The sequence below is a fragment of the Pinus tabuliformis genome, chromosome 4_1 (genome assembly GCF_031772625.1).
Source record: "Pinus tabuliformis cultivar Carrire ecotype Pingquan chromosome 4_1, CPIR1, whole genome shotgun sequence".
NCBI classification, from domain to species: domain Eukaryota; kingdom Viridiplantae; phylum Streptophyta; class Pinopsida; order Pinales; family Pinaceae; genus Pinus; species Pinus tabuliformis.
Genome location: NC_142303.1, coordinates 722102894 through 722116613, shown reverse-complemented (window position 1 = coordinate 722116613; position 13720 = coordinate 722102894). Strand labels below are relative to the sequence as shown.

At 33.5% G+C, this 13720-nt stretch overlaps 1 protein-coding gene across 1 annotated transcript; it reads left to right on the top strand.

The window, feature by feature from the left end:
• The first annotated feature begins 12329 nt into the window (after nucleotides 1-12329).
• On the top strand, nucleotides 12330-13289 carry LOC149178172 (protein LURP-one-related 6-like). The gene is made up of 3 exons (XM_089423552.1): nucleotides 12330-12572; nucleotides 12658-12912; nucleotides 12986-13289. The coding sequence occupies exons 1-3, from the start codon at nucleotides 12330-12332 to the stop codon at nucleotides 13127-13129; spliced, it is 642 nt and encodes a 213-aa protein (XP_089279678.1). The 3' UTR covers nucleotides 13130-13289.
• The last annotated feature ends 431 nt before the right edge of the window (nucleotides 13290-13720 follow it).

Genomic DNA, 13720 nt, shown 5'->3' with positions numbered 1-13720 from the left:
TCAAAACATTAGGACCGATTTCCTCCTTGAATCCTTTTTCCTCGAGGGGTAATAAGGAGTGCCTATAATTTCCTTTTTCAAAAAGAGTAAGTGTTCATCCTCCCATAATGGAAAGCTCCCCTGTCATATTGCCATGACCTCCCAAAAATATGTGCCAAACATCCATAGGCATGATGTCACATAGAACCTCATCCTTTTATCTTCCAATTTGTAACTCTACTTTTCTTTGTTCACTGACCAAGATCTGATGCCCTATCTACAATCATGACACTCGATAAGAAGTTGGTTGTGCCATCTTTTGTAGTCCTAAATTTTCCACCATCTGGATAGAATTTAGAGAAATTTTTAGGTCTAAAATGGGCCTCCTAAGTAATATTGTAAATAATGGAAATAATAAAATAAGATTAGATTACATCATAAAATTTTAGAGCGGAAAAGGAAAAACCTACTTTTTCAACTCATATTTTCAAATTGTCTCCCTATGATTTTACTCAAATTTCGAGTGGGAGAATTCATTGGATGCATAATTTAATTCTTCATCCAAGGAGTATGCATGTTGCATACTTTCGATGGACCTTGCTACACAAAAGATGATAAATACATGAATAAACATGATTGCAATCACGTTTTTCATGTACTTTTGAATTTTCGTGTAGAAATGTTCATAGAAAGTATGCAACATGGGTACTCCTAGGATGACGAATTAAATTCCGCATCCAATGAGTGTTTCTACTTGAAATTTAAGTAAAACCATAGGGAGATAAATTGAAAATATGAGTTGAAAAAGTAGTTTTTTTAGTTTCTTATTTTTTAATATTTTTACTTTTTTACTCCAAAAATGGCGAACCGTCCCCCATGGTTGAAATCATCATCTTGAATCCTATTATGTATTATAAAGTTGATTTTGGTTGTACATTTTTGTTTTGAGGCCCATTTTATACCTCAAAATTTCTCTAATGGAACAAATTATCTATGTTTCCAATATCAATGATCACCTTGCAACACTTTCCCTTGGCTTTGCAAACTATTTTGAACAAGTTCCTTCATTTTGTTGGCTATTCCTTCTCCTTTTATCCTTTAATTAAAATTATCTTCAACATTAAGGAGTCACCTAACTCAAGAGACTCCTCATTTACTTTTATTTTTGCTACCTCATCCTTGGCTTCTGCAACATGTGCTCCTCTTTGACTTGTTGATTTATTTTGGGGGCAGTTCCATGACATATGGTGTATCTTTCCGCATGTGTAACATCTAACTTGTCTTTCTCTACCCCTGTCTTTTGGAAAAAATATTTTTCCCCTTGACTATCCTCCTCTACGAGATTGACTACTTGATCTCCCTGTTAGAAAATAAAAAAGGAAGAAAGATTCTCTTATATTCATAATTACTTGTGATATTGGTATAGCCTTATTATATTATTTTTATATTATTCTGTTATCATTATTTCATCAAGTAATCATCAAAACAAAACATGAAGATCAATGACACCATATGTAGGCCATCAGCTAGGGCTAAAACCCCTTTCTAGGGGAAAACCCATTCAAACTCTTCCACTAATAAATCAAGAACTTAGGCCTGACCAAAACACATTCCTTCTCCACCAATTCAGTCTTCCAATACGATTCATCAAACTTCATTAGTTTCTTTTAGTCCAACAAGTACAACCCATCAACAATCCATAATTCTAGCCCAACTACTCCAGAATTTCGGCCCGGCTATAGTACTGCAATTTCAGCCCTTTCAGTAACCAAACAACTTTGCATGTATGGGACAAAAAGAAATATATTTGACTTCTTATGCTTGACAACGACTTCCTTATCCTTCACTAGGGTTCCCTTCCTCTTCCTTGAATTTCACACCCTTTTCTGCCTCTAGCTACTGCAAATTGAACTTGTGATTTATGTGCTGCAAATGAGGTCGAGTTGTTTCCTTTATATAGTATTTTTTCCCCCTCAATTAGGATGAATTTTATAGGTTGAGGCCGACTTGGTGAAGGAGACCTAAAAGACCCATCTTATGCTAAAATATTTTTATTTCTTGATAGTTGAAGCCCAAGAAGGGTCTTTTACATTATGACATGGAAAAGGATACTTTACATAATCCCTAGAAGCCTACAATGGAGGATTTGACATAAGACCCATTTACCCACGCATTTATTTTATAAAAAAAAAACTTTTTCTTTCTTTTGACAAATACATTACATCATGACTCAAATACAATTATGAAGACTGGCACTAGTTACATTTTTCAACACTCCCTCTTAACTAGGGAGATATTCACAATTACATATATAAAAAGGTACATGGAGGATATCAAAGTGATATACTCTATGAAGAGTCACAACACACATAGTGCTAGAGATTAGATACCTAACCAAGGTACTCTTTTTTGGTCGGTCTAAGGTGTACTCAATATTGAGCCTCTCTAGGTACCATCCATCTCTTAGCTCTAACACCAAACCAGAGATATCGATGTGTATCCAAGGTCAGAGCTCCATGCCCAACGCTACCCTCCCTACTTCGAGATCTAGATATCAACACATAGGCCGACAAAATTTCCTCGCAAGTATCTTGTTTCGAAAAGATGCTTCATCTCTCCTTTTTTAACTAAATCAGATATATATTCACCATCATGCTTCAAGCTTCAACCTTTTTACAGAGAGATCCTGCACAATCACAACCCCAATCAATAATAAAAATTCAAATATATATACAAGTAAACACAAACCTTTGGGGTCCTTAATCATTCTGATACTACTTATATTATTACCAAGTTATCCAAATATAATTTGTTGGAAGCTTTATTCTTCTTTATTTTCTTCAGTAGCACCAAATACAACATCAGTACTTCTCAAGTCTTTTATTTGAAAATCTATCTGTAGTACTTTCATTCATTCTTCAGCTTCATTCTTTCTTCAAGGTAGCTACTATGGCTATCATAATATGCCCTCCCTCTCGATTGGGGAGATATACCTTTTCTTCTATCCAAGCTCCCTCTCAACTCAAAAAATTCCTTATTTTATAATATTGGAGAGACTTCAACTTTTCAAGGATTTCATTTATTTCTCATGTCATCAAGTTCATATTGATCATCATCATTATTATAACTTCCTTCATCATGCTCATCATTATTATCATGTTCAATTACAAACATCTTCAACATCTTGAAGGTCATGTACCTGCAAAATTTTGATAGCAAGTACAACCAAATAAATATATAGAAGCATGAATTTATTTATATCAAAATCATATCATTACAATTGAAGCATCAAAACATTCAAACTTTAGACATTAAATACCTAAACCTAGATAGGTTCATAATTATCAAGGGTGACATCTTTTTACATACTAGACTTCAACTTCTTGCTAGGGTTTGCCATAAACCCTAGACTCCATCTTCAAGACACAAAGCCTTAGATTCAATCGAATAACAATCCAATCATATACATATAAGCTTTAAAAAATATTCTTTTAGAATTATATTCAGACCCTACAAAGGTTTGTTGCAAACCCTAGATCTAAATCATATTGAAAACAATATCATCATGTCCTAGATATTAACTTCTAAAAGGGTTTTTGTTACACACTCTAGATTTCACAAACTAAAACATGAGTATCAATAATTGAGATACCATACTTACATACACATATATAGGATTTCATAATCATGAATTAGCATTTCACAACTATATCTACATCAAACATCAATACATCAAACAATTCAGGCTGGGGTTTCAATAAAACAGATGAATATACACCTAGGGTTTCATTCTTATCATCTTAATTTACTTATTACAATGGTCTTTTTGCTAAACCCTAATTCTTCAAATCCTAAAATCTAGAGTTTCATTATATAACCTAGACATTAGCAGTAAACCCTAAAGGACTAAGGTTTTGTATCATAACATTATCAAAACCCTAAGCTTCAAAAGAATAGGATTTCTAGATTTTATCAAAAATCCCTAAGTAGAGTAGGGTTTAATTATTTAACATTGACATACCCTTAACAACAAGAGGCTAGGGTTTTATAGTGAACCCTAAGGGTTAGGGTTTCGCAATAACGATCAAATGACAAGAGATAGTATAACAAGGGTTGATTGAATCTAATGATTAATCACCCTAAAAATAATCTTTTTGATTCAAAATCCTATATATAATGATGTTAGTAATGTAAAGAAAATTTCAAAAGACAATTACCATACCTACTATATGAAAATAACCTTGTACCAAAATTTGTAGTTTAAGAAATACCTTATAATGTTCTTTCAAAAAACTTGTAGGACTCTAGTTCTTGAAGGTCTTCCTTACCAAAATAACTTCTTTCTTGATTCAAGTCTTTCCTTTGAAGTCTCCTCCATAAACTTGTGCATTATGCAATCTTTCCTAACCAAGGAAAATACAAGGGAAAGTTTATTAGTATACAATACAAGCAAATATCGATATTTGGAGGAAACCAAGCATAAAATAGGAAACAAGGAAAAAGATACTTATCTTTTACTAAAATGGTGGAAGCTCCCTCTTAATCTAGTCCTTTGAAGGATACCTACAATTTAAACAATCCAGAAATGTTCTAACAAGATATATTAGACCTACAAACTCTAGAAATTAAAACATAAAAAAAACATTGCAAGACTTAAAATAGAAGGATATGCGAGGATAATATTCCCTTCGGATTCTTCAATCTTGTTTCTCTTAGGTGGAGCTTCATCGACAACATTTGCATGTTATCTTTCTCTCTTATTATTCCTTATATCTTCAGTACAATGACTTTTTTAATGACCCATATTATGACAATTGTAACATTCGATCTTGGATAGGTCAACTTCCTTCTTTGGTCCTTTGAACTTCTTGTATGTTCCCTTCTTCTTGTGATGAGAAAAGTAGGCATCTAAAAAAATTTCTACTTCAACCTCCTTCTTGTTATTTATTAATGAGATGTGGGTTTCATATTGATTTCATGCATTCCATATTTGTTCAAAGGTTAATATATACTTCCAATTGCTAATTCCTAAAGCAAAAGAACTCTAAGGTTTTGGTAGACCTAGTAGACCAGCAATCACTAGTTCTTTCTCTAGTACAACTTCATCTATGGGGTGGAGTTCATTTCTTATTCTATATATCCTTACAAAATATGATGACACAATATCATCTTTTTTCATATTTATTGTCCTGAGTTCATTCTTGAGGCTACCTATCTGAAAAATTTCCTTGATGGTGAATAACTTGAAAAGAGCTTCATATATTTCTTAAGCAGAGTCTATGTTGGATATGTATGTGATTAGGTTGTCCTTTACCCCATCTAATATCTTATTCATGGCCAATATTTTGGTTTCTTTGAACTTCTCCTTTGTTGCATCATATGTAGGTTTCTTGAAATTTCCTTGAACAAGATCCAAAAATTTATGCTCAGCAAGGATAAGATATATCCTCTTTTTCCAAGCGGATCCTTCTAGATTTTTTTCTACCTTAATTGTAGTTGACATAGTCTCTATAGATAGTAGGATACTCTTATTATATAATCCTTTTTCTTAATGACCTTCCTTTCTTCCTTTTTCTTCAATAAATCTTCAAACTGCCCTTTTCTTCCTTCTTCGTCTTAGCTCTAATACCATGTTAGAAAATACAAAAGGAAAAAAGATTATGTTATATTGATAATTACTTGTGATATTCTTGTAGTCTTATTATCTTCTTTTTATGTTATTATTTTATCTTTCCTTCAGTAAGAAACCATCAAAACAAAACATGAAGATCAATGTCAACATATGTAGCCACTCATCTATGGCTAAAATCCCTTTCTAGGGGAAACCAGTTAAACTCCTCCCCAATAACAATCCAAAATTTCAGCCTAGCTACTCTAGACTTTTTTCCCGGCTACATTATTAAAATTTTGGCTCTTCCAACAACCCAACAACTTTGCACATGTGAGACAAAGAGAGAGAAATTTGACTTCTTATGCTTGGAAAAATACTTCCTTCTCCTTCGCTAGGGTTTCCTTCCTCTTCCTTGGATTTCGTACCCTTCTCTACCTCCAACTACTATATATCGAACTTGTGATTGATGTTATTCAAATGAGGTCGTTTTGTTGCCTTTATATAGTAGATTTTTCCCCTCAATTAGGCCAACTTGGTGGAGGATACCTAAAAGACATATTTTAAATTAAAATAAATTTCTTTCATGATATATGAAGCCCACGAATGGTCTTTTACATTATGACATGGACAATGACACTTGACATAATCCAGAGATTGACCCAATCATGAAACACATGATTTAATAAGTCAAATTATTTTATAATAAAAATTATTTTTCTTTCTTTTGACAAATACATTACATCATGAATCAAATAAAATTATGAAGATTGACATAAGTTACATTTTTTAACACCTTCTTCCTCTCTGGGAGTCTTGAATCTTCCCATGTTGGGATATCCTTTCCCTCTTGCTGGACCCCTACCTTTACTCCTTTGGATTTTTTTTTCTAGCGAACTTTTCTTTTTCTCCCAGTGTTGCCTGTTAGGAATCCTCCATAGTCTTCAAGGGTAAAACACTAATTTCATCTTGTGTTTCATTCCTTAGGCCATTTATGTATCTTTCCACCTCCTCCACATCTTCCTCGATATGGTATGCTATAATATTCAACCTCTAGAATTCCTTTGCATATTATTTCATCATCATGGACATTTTCCTCAAACTCTACAACCACCTGGATAAGTTTAGCAATTAGTCTTTGGACATAAAATTGCTCTTGAAATTGGCCACCATTCTGTCCCGACTCTTAATCTTTACTTTGACCTTGTTCCTTCAACCTTCTTGAAATTCATCTCATCATAGGGTTGCATGTCCCCTTAACCTGGTAAAAACATACATAACCTTCTAATCCTCTTCAACATCCTTGTAATCAAAATATTTTTCCAGAGTTGTGACCTAGTCTAGCAACTCTTCCACATTCAGGTTGTTTTCATATAGGGTACTTCCATCGTTGGTTTGAACCTGCCCTTGGTAATTGGCTTTATCAATTGTTCATCTCGTTGTGCCCTTCCTAGGGTTTCCTCCATCTATTCCTAAGAACTCATGTCCTAACTCTCTTTGATGTCTCCCATGGCAGGTTCTCATCTCTGTGAAATCTCCATGGCTTCCATTCTTGCCTAGATACACCTTAGTTCCAACCTCGGGTTCTCATCTAATCTACTCCTTTCTGAGCATCCTCTTTTGGGAGGCATACTTGCAACAACAACTTTCATGGATTCTTAGGTTTTATTTATTGATTGCAGACTTTCTCCTTATTTTCTTTAAATTTTCTCCTTCTCTAATACCACTTTGACGCAGCGGTAGTAGGAATCACCCCAACAAAATTATGATAACAAAAATATGTTTTCAAAGTGAGACTTCCCATTCTTAACCTTTAGGCTATCATTGAATCACAAAGGAAAACAAAAAAAAATCCCATTAGAGTCCCTTTTACTCCATTCAGTATAAAGCCTTCCTTTACCCTTTTTGCATTATTAATTAATTTATTTTTTATTTATGAAGACATAGTCCACACTCCTTGGTATTAAAGCTAGTTGGGGGTCAATTAATTCTCCTTAGCAACTCATATGTCGAACAACTCAGGCTCAACCAATCTATCTACTAATGTAGTTGGTGGTCGGGTAAAGGAAACACACCAACATATATCAACTTGTTGACTACATCGATGACATTAGATCTTGAAATACCCTGAGGTTAGTTAGGGTCAGGGCCTTCATTCCATACTTACTTATTCCACCTGATTGTTTCTTATATTTTACTATACACTTCCCGACCAACAAAAATTGTTTCAGGTCGACTTCATTAGTCTCCCATGAATTTGATGGGCTCTTCTCACTAATTTACCTATAACTGTTGGAGGAGTCTTTCCTGCTCAGAATCACATCAATTCTTAGATCAACACATTTAAAAGAATATGCATGTACATATCTCTTGAGAAAATTAATCACCAATAAGAATATTCAAGTTTCACAAAATACATTGAGACATAATTTCCTACTATCTTCCCCCTCTCCCACGAGACCTTTAGGCCCATATCTTATGCGAACAAAAAAGATATTTTTTTTCTTATAACTGAATAGGGAGGCATTGGTAATAACATCCTTCCCAAAGATGAAAATTGGGCCCTTCTAGAAGCCCCTTAGAAAGAACTAACACAACTAAACAAAATAAAGGGAGACATACAAAAAAAAAAGTATTTAAGGGTAGCTACTTAACAAGGGAAACATAATCCCAACAAATATATAATTGTAGAAGATATTTACAAGGAGAGTTGTTTTCAAGAAAACAAAATGAAGAGGGATGCTTCTGCATCACTGAGGCTCGAACACTAGACCTCCAACTTTCCAGTTTTACTTATCTAGATTTCTCCAAACCCTGTAGCATTACATGCCACAAAATCAAATCCTTTGAGGGACTTGGAATTTTATTAATTGATTAAATGACATGCACTTTGACATATCAATGGTTGAGGTTAGCACACAGACATCCACCAATGTATATCATTTGGATTCAACACTAATCAAGAAGCCTACTTATCAAAATTAGATCATTGCCCTCGCTTTTTATTAAAGGATAAGATGCAAACATATTTTTTTTCTTCAACTACAACACATTTCCGATTCCCATTCTTCTAGTATGGCTTCTCATCAACTAGAAGTCAAGCAACAACAAAAAATTCTCTCTAGAATGCTAAAAAATCGACCAGTCTAGGTGGTATAGATACTCAATGTAACTCAATATGTCTTGATTAAGGGATGAATTTAATTTTATTTATATGAAATAAAAGGAAGTCCAATCCATAAAATGTTGGATCATAGGATCAACAAATAATCATCATAAGGGACAAATATGCTAGGGCCAAATTTACACAAAAACCCACAAGGTCCATATATTTTTTGTCACAACAACTTGATTGCATTTTTCTTTATAGTGGAAGTCACATTGAAGAGGAACAATCTCTTAAAACACCACAATCCAACAAAAAATAATGAGTTATTGAATCACTAGAGAGTCCACGAGTAAAGAAGCAATCCCCCATGCACACCCCTGTTATATTTTATGCACAACCATTCATAAGAAAGTAAATTAACTAGTGACTCAACAAATTGAAGAAGCTTCTGAAACTTAGAACTCACACTCAAGTATATCTATAGATCTGGAATAAGAGAAATTTGGGAGACCCCATTAAAAAAATTATGATTCACCAGTGCAAGAAACAACCACTCTAATACTATGAAAGAGTTTTTTATTACTGAAAATGTTGTAAAAATACATAGAGAAGTCATATGTAGAGGAGGTCTAATGTTGGCTAAAGATACCTATGAAAATTGGGCAAATAAAAACCTTACATGAACTTGCAACTCACAACACTTAACCCATTAAAATAATGGACATTGAAAAATACCAACACTAACACATCTCTCTAAACAAATATATATTCAAAAATTAAAATATTTAAATAAATACAAATTATCTAAAATTAAAATTCTTAAAGAAATTAATAAGTATAAAATGAAATAAAAGTTGACACAAATATTATATTTGGATATTGTTGATTAAACATTTAAGTTTACTTTTGAAAATACTTACACGAAAATATAAAATCCAATAATAAAAAGCAACATACTTGTTTTTCTTTAAAAAATATAAATTTAAACATATAACTAGAGTTATACACCTTATATATATAGTTTGAGTGGACCTAATGGGTAAAAGCATGTATTTCCTTCTAAGAGATTAGAAAGCCAAAACCAGAAAAGATAAAGTTGGGCCTAATGGATAAACGTGTCATACACCAATTTTATCAAATATACATGTACCTTGCATTAAGTTTCCATTAATTATTTTTTCTATTCAAAATTTCATTCAAAAATTATTAAGTTTCTCTCTTAAAAGTGTCAAATAAATATGTAAATATCAAATGTATTTTAAAAATAACACAAATTTGTTAAAATTAACTCTTAATACTAAAGTGAGATATAAATTTCTACTGCTAAAGTTCGAATTTATTGAAATAAATCTTACTGACAAGAGATATGAGAAATACTTTTTTGAAAGGAAAATTGTAACAAATACACCTAGAGTTATAGTACAAATATAATAATTATAAATCTAGTTATTTAAGTCATTATGATATTCCTTAATCTTCACTTAAACATTTATTTGTTATTTTAACTATCAATAAATATATACCTATATTTCAAACACATTAAATAAATACGAAATCACATTCTAAAAATAACATAATTTTTAAAAAAAATCATTAATACAAATTCTATACAAATTTCCACTCTTAAGATTTATGGTGTATAATAATATTATTTTTTTCTATCCGTTCTTAAAATTCAAATTTCCCTGTCTAAACCAATATCATTATTTGTGTATAAAAATATTATTTTTTCCTATCCACATTTGCTTATGGTCACTTGGTGCTTTGCACAAACATCCAAAGATCCAAGGGTATAGAGTATTAGTTTTTTTAGATTGATATTATATTACATATGGAATTGAACTCGGGAGGACTGGAATTGAACTCGGGAGGACTTGAACCCGGGTGTAAAATATTATCAATTAAAAGATTATATCACCTTTATAATTGCTTTAGATTATCTCGCCGCCTACCTTGACTTGTGTGCCTTGCATGTTATTGCTCCAATCATCTTTTTTTTCTTTTATCATTTTCTTCTAATTTAATCGAGTTAAAACGTAATTTAATTTTTGTGAAGACTGGTGGAGTAGAAAATTTTGATACGTAATTTAGTGACTGAAATTAATATACAACCATAGTGAAGATTGGTCGGATAGAAAATTAACAAAGCCAAGTTAGCAGTTGAGATGTAATATTTAGATTTATGTTCAGACACAAATATATTTCCTATGTAATAGTAAGCAGCGGTAATTATATTTATATTTCCTATCTATCTGTCCGAATTTCAGCCATAACCATATCCCAGGATCAACCCATTTAAATTATAGAATAACCGTTAATGAGCCTCTTGGATTATGTGTGTTGTTCTATCAAACCCAAGTTAGCAGTTTGAGATCTTAATCCACGTGAGTGAGGTCTTTCTTTTTGAAAATGAGAATGCTTTTTCGTTTATTCAAACTTCAAACAGACTGAAAGATTTAATTAATCTGAGTGAGGTTTTTCTTTTTGAAAATGAGAATGCTTTTTCACTTATAAAGATTTAATTAATGTGAGTGCGGTCTTTCTTTTTTAAAATTAGCAGCGGAGAAGATCTCGGAAAGATTTCTGATAATGCAACGACGGTCTTTTCGTGATATTCTTTATGGGTACTTACCATCATTGTTTATAAGGTTTGATCGAAATTGATGTGAATTGATTCACAACCACATCATTAAAAAAAATTCTTTGGAATTAAATACAGTTGAATGTTGTTCCCAAAACACATTAAAAAAAATTCTTACAATATCGACGTGTAGGGAAGTATTGGGACAAGGACCACTGATCTGACGTCGGGAGGAAATCATGTTTTCGTCTCCTTTTTTCCAAATATCTGATTTTATTTGAATGTTTCGCCATATCAACTGTGCTTCAATGGTTGATAGTTTGAATGTTTCGCCATATCAATTTCGAATACAATGTAGATTTTTGGACCGGCGAGAGTGATGCCACATAGTTGGACCGGTTTGGATTTTGGCAAAGCTAATTATCTAACGATTATTCATAGGCCAGTTATTTGTTGCCGACCTTGACGGCGTCGTCTGTACACAACTTAAATTCTAATAACATGGTATCACGTGCGTACGTCAACACAGAGATGACAACAGTTTTATTTCCAGCAATAGAGGCTGGCCGGGTACACCCAAGCATGGTTGGAATTTGAAATTCAACCACATGTTAGATTTTGATTGTGATAATAACTATGGCAGCGGACTAAATCTATATACATATGAGACCATTGATCATGAGCATGCATCCATGCACTCATCTCCCCTCACCCAGTTCCTGCGATGTGTGTTCCTGCCCGCCTCCAGCGCCGGTGTTCTTGCCCGAGTTGCCCAACGGTTCAGCGTAATCAATGCAAGTAGTGCGCTCCGATGCTGATAGTAATCACAGCATTAATGTTATTCAATTAATGAGCCCATTTGAATTCAAATTCAAATTTGAATTTAAGCGCCCAAAATTCAGCGCTCATCTATATTTCAGCAACCACATTCGAATTTCTTCAGAGCTTCGTCAACCGGAAAAATCGCACATCTGTATCTCCCGCGGTCATTTCAAATATTTTCAAAAAGGCCGGCCCGAATAGAAAACAAGAAACAAGAAAAACAAGAAAAGATGAATAGAAACAGTTCTGCTCCTGTGATTATTCTTCCTGTGGTTAGCAAACAGTTCTGCTCCATTTCACAAGCCCAATTCATTGTGAAGAAGAGGCCGTGTGTTGTTAATGGTGGCGGCTTTGTGGTCACTAATTGCGGAGGCAACGAAGTTTTCAGAGTGGAGGGATGTTGTCCAATGTTTAAAAACGAAGCTGTTATCAAAGACGATGAAGGGAATTCCATACTCGCCCTGAAACGCAAGGTTATATGACTGGAAAACACCAAGTTCAATTTCAAAATTTATAATAATTGTGAAAGTAATAAGGATGTATGTATGCCATTTCCAGGTGGGTCTTGTGGAGGTGCTCTGCTTTCGAACTCAATGGAAAGGGTTCGTGAAGGACGAGATTATAGATGAGCACCAGAAACCCATTTTTAAGGTCATCGCTTCGGCCGTGAGTTGTTGCCAGAAGGACGACCCCATTAAGGTCTCCCTCACAAATTCAGAGAAGAATAAAAGGGGGTGGGACTACAAGGTTGTGGGTAGTTTCACTGAACGAGACTGTGGCATCTACGATCATTCCGGTGCAATTGCTGCAGAGGTGGGCCCATTATCTTTCTCTTGCTTTCTGCTTATTATTCAGATAAATGATCCAAATATTGAATGGTTTGCAGGTGTTTGTGAATACTGCATTTACGGATTCGAAGGACATATACAGCGTTGCAGTGGGAGCAGGAGTTGATCAAGCATTCGTTTTTGGAGTGATTGCTATTCTTGACAAACTTAGTGAAGAAGATCATGGCTACCCACAGTATTAACATATACTCCTTGAAACAAACTGTAGATAAGGAATACTCGGTTGTAATCCTTGAAACAAACTGTAGATAAGGAATACTCGGTTGTAAAGCTGTTGCCGTTTAACCTAACATTTGTAGCCATTTCTGAGTAGGCCGTGTTCTGAATTTTTACATTAATGTAATGCGCTCTGGAATTATCTGTTATAAATGTTAATAAATTAGCAGAGTTTGATGGGAATTGGGGTAAATAAATATCGTAAGCAGGCGAGTACGGTACTTGGAGTTGAAGTTTTGTAGATATTGATTGGTATAGGAGGGAAACAAATGTTTTGAGCAAAATATAATACAAATCTCTATTACTAAATTTACAACTAAATGTAAGACACTTTCGTGATTATTTTTACTTCTAAACAATGGACAACTTCCGATTTATGGAATAAATCCATCGTTGTCTCAGAAAATCGATTCATTTCAAATGAAAAGAAATAAGCCTGCAGAGAACATTACTATAACAAATTAATCTACATGCAAACCTGTAAAGTGTAAACGTGTTATCTGACAAGAGACCATAAAAACTCTCAGGTTTATATTTGCATAAAAAGCTCTAGTCTG

Coding starts and splice junctions, on each gene's coding strand:
- LOC149178172 (XM_089423552.1), top strand. CDS start 12,330: ATGAATAGAAACAGTTCTGCTCCTGTGATTATTCTTCCTGTGGTTAGC. Junction 12,573..12,657: donor TACTCGCCCTGAAACGCAAG/GTTATATGACTG, acceptor TGCCATTTCCAG/GTGGGTCTTGTGGAGGTGCT. Junction 12,913..12,985: donor CCGGTGCAATTGCTGCAGAG/GTGGGCCCATTA, acceptor AATGGTTTGCAG/GTGTTTGTGAATACTGCATT.